Below are 14,112 nucleotides of genomic sequence, written 5' to 3'. Positions count from 1 at the left end.
AGATCAATCCATAGGCCATCTGGGGTGACACCTGTGTAGTAGTTTAAAGCATATCCTCTCTGCAGCTGTTATGTATCTACTAGTGCTGCCACCGCCAGTGTTACTACTGCCACTACAACAACCAAAATAACTAGGTGGAACCAAAATAACTAGGTGGAACTAGTTAATTAACTTCCCTAATTTAAAGTTCCCACATCCAAAAAGCTCCAAAATCTAAAACTGACACAATGGCAGAGTGGAACACTTTATATCTGATCTCATGTGACAGACAGCAGTGAAAACACAGGTGGCACTAAAAACAAAACTATAAAATTACCTTAAGGCAAGGTATACACGAAGCATAAGTGAAGTTTATGTTTAGCCTTTGGTTCTATCTCCAAGATCTCTCGGTAGCGTTTTAATCAGACCTGACTGCCCCAGCCCCCAGCAGGGCTACTTTCTACAGGAACTCAGCTCTCAGCAGGGAACTTAGCTCAGTCCCTATCCTGGCAAGCACAGGAAAGGAGATAAGATAGGACAAGGAATTTGGCAGCTCCTGGGACACCGGGGGACACAGAAGACCCCCTGAGAATTTACATGGGACACTTCAAGGACTCTACCCACTGAGATGCAAGACTGCCAGAGATCTTTGACCACAGATGTTTATTGGGATCTTCCTGCCTAATGTCTCAGCTCTCTCTCCATCCCTATAAAAAGGGACACATTTTGCTCTGTTTGCAGCAAATGGCCTCAGGCACAATAAATTCCATGCCATGTTGCTTTTATACAAGCCTCAGAGGCTCTGCTTATCCCACCCCCATTCTGTATGTTACACTGTCATTATGTATCTGCAAATATTCCAAAATAGAGAAAAAAATCCAGAATCCAAAACACTTCTTATTCCAAGTATTTTGGATAAAGGTAACTGAACCTGTGCTATTACAACAACTACAGCTACTTTTTTTTTCTCTAATCCCTTTCTAAAATCCAAATCCTGTAAATATCTAAGACAATTCATCCCATTTTCCATCACTTATAATCTGTGATAAGGAGATATTAAGATAAAACCACAAAAGGATCGTATCTGTGTTTCTCTGATGTCTACTCCACAGAAAGAAATATATTACATGTCCAGAAATATCTTTAACTATTAGCCACATGAGATGTAACTATAACCTGTAAAGTTAAAAATTTTTATTGTTTTCCAGATAGAGCCAGAGAAGACTTTTTACTTTAAGTCAATGATGACTTTGTGCCTCACAGTTCTGCGCTACTGGCTACCAGTAAGTCAGATTTAAGAATATGCCAGAGGGGAGAGGCTTTGATGTGAATTAGCTAATTGGTCAGTAGGATTCCTTGAAGCAGCCAGGTTTTTTAAAAATAGATTTAGAAAAGGTATGACAAAGGCGGTAGAAGGACATCCATTGTAAAAAGTGGCAAACACGCAAGAAGCACCAGCACCCCAGACAACCCCTCTCTGGGAATTAGTTCAGTGCACAGTGGATTTGCCAGGCCCGGTAAAGAGGTGGGGTTGTGGGGACATTTGGAAAATTAAAAGTAATGACTGCTGGAACCACAGCGGTGTCTGTGGAACAGAGACTTTCTTCAGGCACAATTCAGTTTTAGTTTTCATGTTCTCCTTGCTGTTGTAACTGCAGGACCTTACCAAAGCTCTTCCCACGTGGGCTTCTTTAAACACTGACACTTTTTATACACAATGCATATCTGTTTTACTCACTGGGCAGTCTGCCAAATGGTGTATTTTGCACTTGTCTCCTGTCCATTTCAAGCAAACAGCAATATTTCATGATTCAGGGATGGGGAGGATTTTGTTTTAATACACAGCATTAGAACACTACCAGTTACCAGACTTTCACTTATGCCTGGCATTTGTGTCTGTGCTTGGGTTATAAAAGTCAGCTTATTCTAAACAATTCAGATTCAACCTTAAATGGGCCTGAGGACCCGTTTCATCTTAAACTTCCACTCTGAACTGAACTGAATTCCCCAAGTAGATGCCAATCCAAGGATGTCACGCAAATGCAGTGCTGTCCAGTAGAACTTTCTGCCGTGATGGAGTTGTTTGGTATCAGCCAGCCACTGTCCACATGAGGTGTGTGGCCATCATGATGGACAGAACTGTCCAGAAACAACTCTGGCAAAATTCACTAATGACATTTCCACTGTCTCCTTGAGCAGACAGTTTTTGTCCTCATTTGACTGGATGTCTCTGTAGTATCTGACTCGAGGCACTTTCACCCTTGAAAGCTTTCTTCTTTTAGGCCTTCATGATCCCATGGCTCCTGGCTGCCTCCTACCTCTTTCTTATTAGTGCTGTATGTGTTTGCAGAACATAATGTTCATTTTCCTGTATGGAGCTGGTACTTGTACATAACACATCTTAACTCAGTTTTTTATTCCTTTTCCTCCCTTCCTTTCTGCCTCCTCTCTTTTTTTAAAGAGGAAAAAAAGCAAAAATGATATGGAATTTCAAAACAAGATGACAGGAAATTAATAATGGTTAATATATTGCATATTGTTAACTTCAAAGAAGTTGCTCAGATTACAAGATACAGACATGCAAAACTGGTCAAACAATATAAGCACAAACAGTTCCTTTCAATGAATTGAAAGAAATTAGCATAATTATCTTAGCTACTATATATATATATATATATATATATATATATATCTGTATATATATACACAATTTTTTTTCTTTTCCCTTTTCTCCTCCCATTCCAGTTGTATTTCTTTTTGGGCAGTTTCTTTCCCTTTCACAGTATCTATTATAGATTTTGGATCTTATTTACTCTTTAAGTTTCTTACATTGGGAGACAACACAATGTACACACATGTGAATTTGATTTATTTTACTTATGAGTATGGCCTCTAGTTGCATCCATCTACCCAAAAAAGCCTCCAGTTTATCCTTCTTTATAGCTAAGTAGTACTCCATTACATAAAAATACTGCAACGTTTTTATCCATTCCTCAGTTAATAGCCTTTTGAGTTGTTACCAAGATTTAGCTATTACAAATTGTGCTGCTATAGACATGGGCACACATATATTGCTGTGGTGTGTTTTTAATTCTTCTCTAGCTGGGTTGAATGGGACCTCTAATCCTAGTTTTTTGAGGAAACTCCATGCTGATTTTCACAGTGGTTGTACCAGTTTGTGCTCCCACCAACAGTGGAGAAGGGTTCTTCTGCCCCCACAGCCTTGCTGGCATTTGTTACTGGTTGACTTCTTGATGGTAGCAATTCTTTCTGGAGTGAGATGGAATCTCTGTGTTGTTTCAATTTGCATTTCTCAAATGACTAATGATGCTGAACATTTTTTATATATTTATTTGCCATTTGTATTCAACTGTGAAATGCACATTCATCTCAGATGCCCATTTTGGGACTGGGTCTTTGAATTTGGGTGGCTTGATATTTTTCAATTCTTTGTATGTTCTAGATAGAAGTCCTTTTGTCTGAGGGACAGTTGGCTAAATTTTTTTTCCACACTGTAGATTGTCTTTTCATTCTGTTGGTGATTTCTTTTGATGTGCAAAAGCTTTTTAATAAGATGAGATCCCAGTTGTTGATTCTTTGAAGTATTTCCTGTGAACTTTGGGTTTTGTTCATGAATCTCTGATTATACTTATGTTTTCAAGATTCCTACCTACTTTTTCTTCCAGTAGATTTAGTTTCTGTTTTAATAGTTAGATCTTTGATCCATTTTGACTTTATTTTAGTGCATGGTGACAGACATAGGTCTAGTTTTAGACTTCAGCATGTTCAGAGCCAGTTTTTCCAGCACCACTTGTTTTTCCAGTGGACATATTTGGCCCCTTTGTCAGAGATAAGGTGGCTGAGTGTGTTTGTAGCTATATCTGCATCTTCTAAGCTGTTCCACTGATCCTCAGGTCTTTTTTCCCCCACAAATACCATGCTTTTTTTTTTTTTTTTTTTTTTTTTTTTTTTATCACAGTAGCTTTGTAGTATAATTTCCAGCCTAGGATTGTGATGCTTTCTGCCTTGCCTTCATTGCCTGGAACTGCCTTTGCTATTCTAGGTCTCTTATGGTTTCAAATGAATTTTTGGAATGTTTTCTCTAGACATGTGAGGTATGCGAATGGTGTTTTGATGGGGATTACATTAACTCTGTGTTACAGTTTTGGGAGTATTCCATCTCTTGATCCCCTTCCCACTTGAGAAAGTTTATCTCCTTGCTTCCTATTACCTTTCTTTTATTTTGCTCTTTATTTCAATTTTGGGTTTCTTATATAAGAGAAAACATGATATTTAAGCTTGTATGCCTGATTTATTTCACTTCATATTATGGTCTCAAAGTACATTTATTTTCCTAAAAATGATTCAGATTTATCTTTCTTTATGGGTAGAGTAGTATTGTATTGTGTATAAACATCACATTTTTTTCTAACCATTCATCTTCTGATGGGCATAAGGCTGTTTCCAGGATTTAGCTATTGTGAATTGGCTATCTCTGTAACATGATGCCTTTAACTCTTTTGGAAAGATGCATTAGAATGGGAATAGCCAGGTCAAATGGAATTTCTATTGTTAGTTTCCTGAGGAATCTCCATATCGAGTTCTGTAATGCTTGTTCTAGTTTACATTTCTACCACCAGTCTAAAAGGACTCCTTTTGCCATGCAGGCTCACCAGCATTTGTTGTTATTGATTTCTTGATCATGGCTATTCTTTCTGATGGACTTTCAGTGTCACTTTAATTTGCATTTCTAGAATGGCCAGTGATGCTGAATATGTCTTCATGTATTTATTGACCATTTGTTACTCTGTGAAGTGTGTATTCATTTCACTTGCCCATTTTGTGACTGGGTGTTTTAGTTTGGAATGTTCTGCATTTTTTAGTTCTTTATATATTCCAGATATTAGCCTTTTGTCCAGTGAATAGCTGGCAAAATTTTTCTCCCATTCTGTACTTGTGTTTTCAGACGGTTTGTTGTTTCTTTCGATGTTATTAATTTGGTAGGACCCCAGATGATTTTTGGTACTATTTCCTGTGCAACTGCAGTTCTGTTCAGAAAGTCCTTGCCTAACCCTATGATTTCAGGAGTGTTACCTATTTTATCTTTGAGCAGATTGTTTCTGTTTCAGCATTTAGTTCTTTAATTCATATTTATTTTAGTTAGTATGTGGTGAGATATTTTGGTCTCAGGCCCACTTCTTTCTTAATTGCTCTTCCTTTTGGGTGTCCTTTATCAGTTTACCTCTATATTAAGATTTTCCAAGGCTCAGCCCTTTGTTTCCATCTCTTTGCTGCAAACTCTCCTTACATAAAGTCATGCAGTCCTCATTATTTGCTGAAGAACACTGTATAAGCACTAATCATTTTATATGCATCAGCTTATTTAATCACCACCATTCGGATAAATTGAGGTCCTATTATGTACCCCATTTTACAGGTGATAAAACAGAGGCTATGGAATGCATGTCTCTTGCCCAATGTCACAGCTAATCACAGTGCTCCTGAGATTAAAACACAAGCCAACTGACTTGTGACCCACATACTGATGACCACCATTAAGCTGTTGATTCTGACTTCTGTATCGGCAGATCAGATAGATACTTCTCACTGCATATCTCTAGCTAGAAGGCTTTTTTTCCCCTAGTAGTGAGAACTGAACCCAGGGCCTCAGTATTGAGCTACACTCTAGTTTGCTGGTTCTTTCTTTTGTTTCTTCCTTTCTCTTTCTCTCTCTCTATTTATTTAGAATTTTGAGATACATTGGTTTTTATTGAGTCACTAAGTTGCCCTCCCTGGGCTGGGCTCCAACTTGTGATCCACCTGCCCCATCCTCCCCAAATTCTAGGATTACAGGTGTGCACCTTCTGCCTCAGCCTCCCAAGTGCTGGGATTACAGGCATGTGCCACCATGCCTAGCTTTTGCCCCCCACCCCACCCCCGAAATCTTAAAGGCATCTCAGATTCAATGCATTTCAAAACATATTTTTCTCTTATTTGTCTTATGCTAGGTAAGCCCCATCCACCAATCCACAACTATCCACCAATCCTGGGAGTCATCCTAGTCTTTCTCTGTCCTTCACTTGAAGTCCAAATGATGCTTCATTTGTTCTCCATCCCCAGTGTCAGTGCCTTGATGTAGGCCTTTAAATACCTCACCTGGGCCTAACTGGTTTTCCAGCTCGTGATCCCTGTTCCCTCCAAACCATCTACATTTCCAGTTACCTAAAATATAAATCTGTTCATGATATGAGCAACCCATATAAAGCTTTCATGCTGACTCCGGCCTCCTCGTTTTATGCAATCTACACTATATTTCTTATTTTGGCTATACTGAATAGTCTGTATTCTGGAATTAGCCCTGGATGAAGCCCGTATGAGCTACTTCTGCTACCCAGAGCTTATATCTTCTATCTTGCTCTGTTAAACCCTTATTCCTCATTGATATCTATTCCCTACCTACCAGGGATCCACTATAAGTAAACACTAGCTTTCATTCAATTCTAAGTCTCTGGTGTGTACTCTGCACTTGGAACTTACTAGGCCCACTGAATTGGGCAAAGTAATGCTTTGGCTACCCAGATCCTGAAGCAGAAATCTTGGGTATGAGCCCACTATTTATACTGAATCTTGGGAAGGAATTTTGTAGACCAAACAAAAAACAAAACAAAAATGCCTTGCTGAGCCATCTGTGGTCTCCCCAGAGCATTTTTCTTGAGGCAATCCTAGTAACCATGATGGAAATGAGCATGACACCATCCTCACCTGATGGTGATGATCTGTCCGATGCTCAAGTCCATGTCATTCAACTGTGCAATAAACACAGCTGCCACCGCTTCATAGAGCGCAGTCCCATCCATGTTGATTGTGGCGCCAACAGGTAACACGAATCTAGTGATCCTCTTGTCCACCTGGTTCTTTTCTTCTGCACAGCGGAAGGTGACAGGTAGGGTTGCTGAACTGGTGTGATAAAAAGAGAAAAGAACTATGGTGCAAGAATGCTGGTCTCCAGTTCCCACCTCTTTTCCAAAATGTAAACAAAGGGCCTGAGGCATGTTGGCCCTTCGGGCCAGTTTAGAAATCAGAGAGTGCTGTGTCCATTACTGCCCCAGTTGCACTGCAACTCCTCCTTGGGTTGCAGACCATGCCAGGAGCACCAGGAACATTCAGACAAGTGAAAAAAATATGCTCAAGGCCAGGGCAGAAAAAATGAGATTCTCTCAAAGGCACTATGAAAACCACAAACTACAATTTGCTTCATCACATGAGAGTTGACAGTGTGGCCTGGAAGCTTCTTCTAGAAACCCCTTTCCTAGTTACCTGGAAGAGATCATGAGAGCTGTCAGTAGAGCCTGGGCCATGCCCAAAGCAAACCGGAAAGGGTTCTTTCGTACAACGATGAAATATATCAGTGGGAGAATGATAATGGAATGGATTGCAAGCCTGCAAATGAGAGAGAGAAAAAGAGCTTTAGAGAATACTAGCTCCTCATACTTACTCCTTTTTTCAGACAGCTTTTCAAACCACATTTTAAAACTTTCCTAATGAACCAATGAGAAAATGGAACATGGAGCAGGAATGATGTGTCCTTACTCCACAGATGAGGACGGAGAGGCTCAGTCAGTAAAGAGCATCTTGTCAAAGGTGATGGCAAATTCAGTAGCCAAGTTGAGATTTCAGAGCTTGCAGAACAGCTTGCATCAGGCCGCCATTATCTGTGTAATGTGCTATTTCTGTCATGGGTGTATATGCACATCACTTTACAAACCCCTTCTCCAGGAAGTCTTCCCTCGCTTTCCCAGGTGGAACTGATGTCTCCTCTCTGTCTCCCTGTGATACCCTATCACAGCCCTTATCACAGTTGTTTCTTGCTGTCTCCTGGACCATACCACTATCATGCTCAACAGTGTCCACTGGGGGAAGTCAGTTTCAATAAGAGAAAAGTCCCTGCTTCTCCACATACTTTAGGAGTAGTCCTCTTTTCTTTATTATTTCTGCCTTCTCAAATTTATTTCTTGTTCCACATGGAAATATAAGGATTACCCAAAATAAAGAATTTAGAAAGGAGACTCATTTGGAAGCTGGCATGTATATGTAAGTGGCACTTCAGAGTCTACAGATCCAAGTTGAAATACTAAAAGATCATTGGGAATAAAAGTCCTGGAGGTGTCTAGATGGGGTCTTCTCAACAGAGGGCTTAAAGCTAAGCATTAGAAGTTCTTAACTGTAACTTTTAGTTTTGTTTTATATATATATATTATATATTACTGTTTGTTTTATATATATATTATATATATTTATATATATTACTGTTTGTGATATATATTATTATATATATTAATATATATATTACTATTTGTTTTATATATATATATATATATATATATATATATATATATATTATATATTACTAGACTAAAGAAGCCAGCAGAGCTACACTGTGGAATGGCTGAATATCACAACATAGCCCTGGTACTGCCTCTTACAGAAGCCCGAGAGAAGCGCTGGCCATTGTCGCTGACCTTGAGCTTCTGGCCCTCACACTGTAGAAACCCAGGCTGCTTCTGTGTTGGCAGGCAGGACTACACTTCTGGCAAACACAGATTAAGAATCACTGTGCAGCAGAAACTCTCCATTGCAATCAATTTTAATAAGTGAGTTGACAGCTTATGTTGGGTGTTTGACTTGTGGGAGTCAAATCAATACTACTTTTTCCTTCCCTTGGCCTATATTTCTTAACATGTGTGACATATCCTGCCCTTGGCTATGTTAGGGGGCACCATCTGTAACCGCCCTCTGCATTTCTTCTGAAGGACCCAATTATTGACTGTATCCTGCGAGTGACCCATCCTTCTGCCTTATGGCCTCACACAATTCTTAGAAGCCTGATTATTTCCCCAGCATTCTCCCTGACACCTTGGGGATGTGGGGCAAGGCATTAGCCCCAGCTCCAGGAATAGCAGTTAAACCAACTAGCCTTCCTGTTCCTACCAGCTTGAGTCTGACTCCATTTAGACCCTTCTTAGTTTTTTCCAGTCTTAGTATGTAGAGGCTGGACCTGCAGATGCCCAAAGGGTAACTAAAACAGGACAAATCTTGGTTTCCCTGCCTTCACTTTATAGATGTTTCCTTTATTATGTTAAAACTTTGGACCAAATTCCTGCTTACCTCTGCATGTTGGCATGTTAATCACATAAGGAGTCTCTTTCTAAAAACTAGTAATACAAGGATAATTAGCACTAAAATTACCTAGTGTGTATCATCTCCCTTTAACACTGAGGATACCAAGAGTAACTAAAGTAGTTTTCAGAATTTTCAGGGACATCCAATTGCCTGTTTTTATATTGTCTAGTTCCAGATTCCCTGAAGTGATGCCTAGAAATTTCTGCTCTTTTTCCTAGACCTGCAGTTACCTCAGATTCCAGGAAAAGCAGAGTCTCACACACCACCCCATGATGAAGTCACCCTTCATGGACCAGTTACCCTGTGATGGAACCACAGCAGCCTTCCTAAGTAAAAGCCAATACTTCAGGAAGGGAACCAAACTGCCCTCCCAAGCACTGATGGCTGTCTAAGACCTCAGAGAACCAGTCCTGAGATAACCTTCACTCAGACTATGCTTGGCCAGGATTGCCTATGCTGCCTGCTACACAATCCCTCAGTCCTTGTGTCATTCCCCTTTTCTATAAAACCCTAAACTTTCTTGAGCTCCTTAACGACAGATCTCAAACTTCTCTGTCTGCCCTCATGTCATGGTCATGCTGATTAAATCTCCTTTCCCACCTTTCCTCACTGCTCCTCTCCCTCAGTGGCATTTTGGGACAAGGGGCCCAGCCTGGTCTGTTGGGAAGGTCCCGCACACCCTGAGCTGGAGTGTTTGTCCTAAAACTCTAATGTCAGGAGTATGTGTTGGGGGAGAGGGTATTAATACTTGCTTGGCTGGCTTATATTCTTGAGGAAGTAATGGGCAGGAAGCAACAGAAAGAAGCCATGAGTGGCTTTCTCTCTTGGTTTAAGAAATCATTTAAATACAACCAACAATGGCAGTGGCAAAACCTGGTCCAGGCTGTTCTGCCAAGAGCTGGTTATTAGCCAAGAATGATCCACCTACAGTACAGCTGTTAAAGGGCAACCCTCTCCCCCTGCTCTTTACTTCTGAACCTTATTTTTCTCTGCACTAGCGAGCAGAGCAAAGCTGACTTCAACCAACGGTACCCTATTCTCTCTGTAGCAATTCTATGAGACCAATGCAGTTTCTGTTTCTTTCCTTGAGTCAGACATACCCACTCAGGACTGTTGCCATGTAAAGACCCAGCTTGCGGAATATTTCCCAGTCTTCAACTTCTATGATCTTCCCAGCAATCAGGAACAAAATACCAAGGGGCATGTAGCTAAGAAGTAAGCACAATAAAGACACAAGTCCATTACCAGGGATTTTCTCTGGCTGAGGATGCTGGGAATGGGACAGGCCAGGGCATACACCCTCCAGCGCAGGCCCACTCAGCTGAGAGGAACACACAGCAGCATGAAATCTAGGGCTCAGCATTGAGTGCTACCGGCTCTGGTTTTTAGTACCAGCATGTACCTTAGATTCTACCTATTCAAACTACTATGAGAGTAGTTTGCAAACTTGACAATCTGTGGTCAGACTGGTGCATATCCCATGTCATAAGCAAACACACAGTGTGCATACATCCTACAGATTTGTTATATCTGCTTATCTCACTTGAGCTTGACTTTCACTATAAAATATGGATGGTAGGCTCTTTCTAGCCATGATCATTTTGTTTTGCAGTTACCAGCAACAGAGGCAATGGCAGTAGTAGTACAGTGGTCATAATAGCTCTATTTGTGGAACTCATTATGTCTTGGGGTTGAGGAAAGTATTTTACAGGCATCATTTCACTGAATGTCCTGTTCTGGTTCTAGACATAGGCTTTATTATCATTTTTACAGATGATAAAGCTGAGGGTTTTTTTTAGGATTAAGTGACTCACTTACCTGTTATTAATGAATTTTTTATATCACTATCAATGTCTACCTTTGGATTAAAAATGATGAACCAGTTCTATAAGAGATATATGAGGCAGAGGTCTCTTGGAAAATGTGATTTCTGGCATCTCAGAGACAGGGAAGACACTTGGGTGGTGTCTCTAGATGTTCAGATGGCAGCTTTCCTTCAGGAGTGTTAGTGCCAACACTGGAGCAGGTTATTAATATCTGAAATCCCTGCCTGGGGCCTAAGAAGGAAAGCACTTTGTGTTCCATGTACAAGTAACTACTTCAGATCACTGCTTTCAGAGTCACGGCTTACATCAGTGCTGGCTGGGTGCAAGATGACCTCCTGAGGTTTTGAGAGAAAGACAATGGCTGACAGGTAGTCTTTTACGAAGAATGAACTGCTGAACAGTATGTTAATACTCTAGTGTCTTGCATTTCAGTGTCTGCTTCCTCTAGGAAGAGGCCAGTTGAAACAATGCCTTCTTTTTTCTAATTTTGAGACAGAGTTGTTTAGGGGAAGCAAAATGGCATTAAATAGTATCTGCTCACCACATAATGATCTGAACGATTTTCATGGTTGCATCACTCAAAGCACTGAAGAAATCCACCAAAATCTGTCCCTTTTCTCCCATTTTTCCAATGACAAGTCCAAAAACGAGGCAAAAGATAATCAAACCCAGGACATTTATGCCATCTGAATAATTGCCTACAATTTTGTATTCCTTTGTTTTGTTCTGTAGATCAAAACCAAGAAAATATATTAATGCATGGTTATAATCACAGTGGTCTCCCAATCAAAGTCAACATTATTTAGGAAATTTAATCATCATCGTCATCATCCCTGTGTATGTAACAAATGTTATCCCCCCACTGAAGGTTAACAGTTTTTTCCTTCTCTTAATAAGTTCATATTTGAATATCTTTTGAAAATTTCTAATTTTGGAATGTTTTACATTTGTGTTATGAATTTTAGGACCAGGGCTCTTTTTGTTGTAATTTTAACTACTTATGCTACATTCAGAGTTTAAGAAAGATAGGAATTAATAATTCAGGAGGTAGAAAACACCAGTGTGAATCTTTTTGGAACATTTTACTCTGTGCTTTACACTGATAATGAAGCATAGAAACATATTTCACTGCCTCTGGCTCTGGATGACCAACAAGAGTTAGAGATACAAAAATTATCCAGATAATTGCTACTATAAACCATTTCTTTACTTTATCCTGGGTAAAACCAGCATGAGATTTACCGAGAGCAAATAACATAATCTGAGTGGTACAAACCAGGTTTATAAAGAGTTATGTTGAAGCAAACGAATACCAGTCATTTTTTATTTATGACTAAACAAGTATTTTGGAGTAGCTGGAATGTTCTAACTGCATTATCTACAGCATGAGGTCTTAAACTTTAGCTGGGGAGGTGAAACAAACAAAAATATGAGCCAATACCAAGTTGGTGTATAATTAACTGATGCCAAGCTATGAGTTACAAGTGTCACATAGAGCCTGGGCCATGAATGGGCTTCAAATGCTACATTTGAGAGCACCAGGAGATACAGCATGTTCCAGAAAATGGCAAGCAAAGGCAGAGGTCAGGCGTACTGGGTCTTTTGTAACCTGCTTGAATAATCCTTACCCATCCTTTGCAACCCCCAAACTAACTTAAAACTCCCTGCTGAATGCTTCCAAGCACCCTGTTCTTCCCAACTGTAATACTTAACCACTTTCTACAGGTAGGCAGTTGTCATATCTGTTTTTTGATTATTATAATTATAATACCCCGTAAGTCCTGGCATATTAAGTGTTCAGAAAAATGTCTGTGAAACATCAAAAGGCAAGGATAAGGCATAACTGGGGAGGCAAATCTGGATGGCAGAGAAAGATCCACTAGGAAATAAGCTGGGAAGTCTTGAGAGAAGCCAGCCCATGGAGGCCCCTAACCACAGCCTCTATTTAATTTGAATTCTTAGCTGAATCTTTCTCTTTTAATTTTGTGTGAGGGCAGGGAGCATTCAGGAGAATCTAATATAGGCCTACAAAGACACCGCTCTAATCTCTAGCTCTGAAATCTCTAAAATTCTCAAAGCCTACTGATGTTAATTATAGGTTTATGGCAAACTCCTTTGGCAACAAAGCCTATCCCGAATAGAGATAAATCCACCAAGAATCTATTTCTCTTGTCCAGCAGAATATGCAGCAGTTTGCTGCAGACATAACGGATAATGCTGCCTTCCAGAGTGGTGTTACCATCCCTGTAAGAGATGTTGCGAACTATGCACTGCCCACACTGCTTGAGCTGGAATGCCACCCAGGCAGAGGGATTTGGATAAAGAATTGTGTGCCTGTACTATGTGTTTACAAATTGAAAGCAAGCGTCCAACTTTAAGTTGTCCAACTTAAAGGAGTGGTGGAGACACAATGGCAATGAGGCTTCCCCCTCTGTATGTACAGTTGATTCTTTCCCCTTCTGGTAGTCCTGCCCAGATCTCAGGAAAAGAGAGTTAGCAAATGCTGAACTGTTGCACCTAGGTTAAATACAAAGATAAGTTCCTGGGAATCCTAGTCACATAGTTTACATCAAACAATCAATACCTGACATTGTTTTATGTTAGTAAGTTTCTATTTAAAGACATCTCATTCAGTATGCATTGTTGATTCATTAACATTGAACTCATAGTGAACAAAACCGTAAGTCATGTCTGAATGAAGCTTTAAATGCATCTATTTTTCTGTCAGCCACATCACAGCATTTCTGTGCTTAGGAACACTAGAGAACACTTTATTAGTACGATTTGGCTTATTTTAAATAACAAGGAAAAACACACACACAAAAGTGGCACTGAACACACTACAAAACAGACACTTGTGTATAGTATGAGAACCAAAAACAAGAAGGCAGAGTGTTCAGCTTAGCTGAGAATTCTTTAGTGGGTGGCTGAAATTCTGCAATTCTGAAATTCTCTTTGCCAGCATTCATGAAAAAGACCATGAATATTGAATTTGGGTTTACCAATAAGTTTTAGCAGGGAAGTGAATTCACAAATGTAGATTCTGTGAGAAACAATGACTGACTATCTCCCCATTTCCTGTTCACTCCTGACTGGTAGGTACCAGCCTGCTGGGAAAGGTGAGCCG

General features: G+C 40.0%; 1 protein-coding gene across 1 annotated transcript in view; it reads right to left on the bottom strand.

Annotated features, from left to right (window-relative positions):
- The window catches only part of Slc1a1 (solute carrier family 1 member 1), a 100,063-nt gene that overhangs the window by 5,576 nt on the left and 80,375 nt on the right, over positions 1 to 14,112 (bottom strand). The window contains exons 7-10 of the mRNA XM_003472191.5: positions 11,527 to 11,711; positions 10,260 to 10,367; positions 7,297 to 7,419; positions 6,742 to 6,936 (exon numbers count right to left, since the gene is read on the bottom strand). Coding sequence (XP_003472239.1) covers positions 6,742 to 6,936; positions 7,297 to 7,419; positions 10,260 to 10,367; positions 11,527 to 11,711 — 611 coding nt within the window. The remainder of the gene's footprint in view (positions 1 to 6,741; positions 6,937 to 7,296; positions 7,420 to 10,259; positions 10,368 to 11,526; positions 11,712 to 14,112) is intronic.

The sequence above is a fragment of the Cavia porcellus genome, unplaced genomic scaffold (genome assembly GCF_034190915.1).
Source record: "Cavia porcellus strain 051 isolate PalLab524CR breed Dunkin Hartley unplaced genomic scaffold, mCavPor4.1 scaffold_1, whole genome shotgun sequence".
NCBI classification, from domain to species: domain Eukaryota; kingdom Metazoa; phylum Chordata; class Mammalia; order Rodentia; family Caviidae; genus Cavia; species Cavia porcellus.
This window is presented reverse-complemented; position numbering and strand designations above follow the sequence as displayed.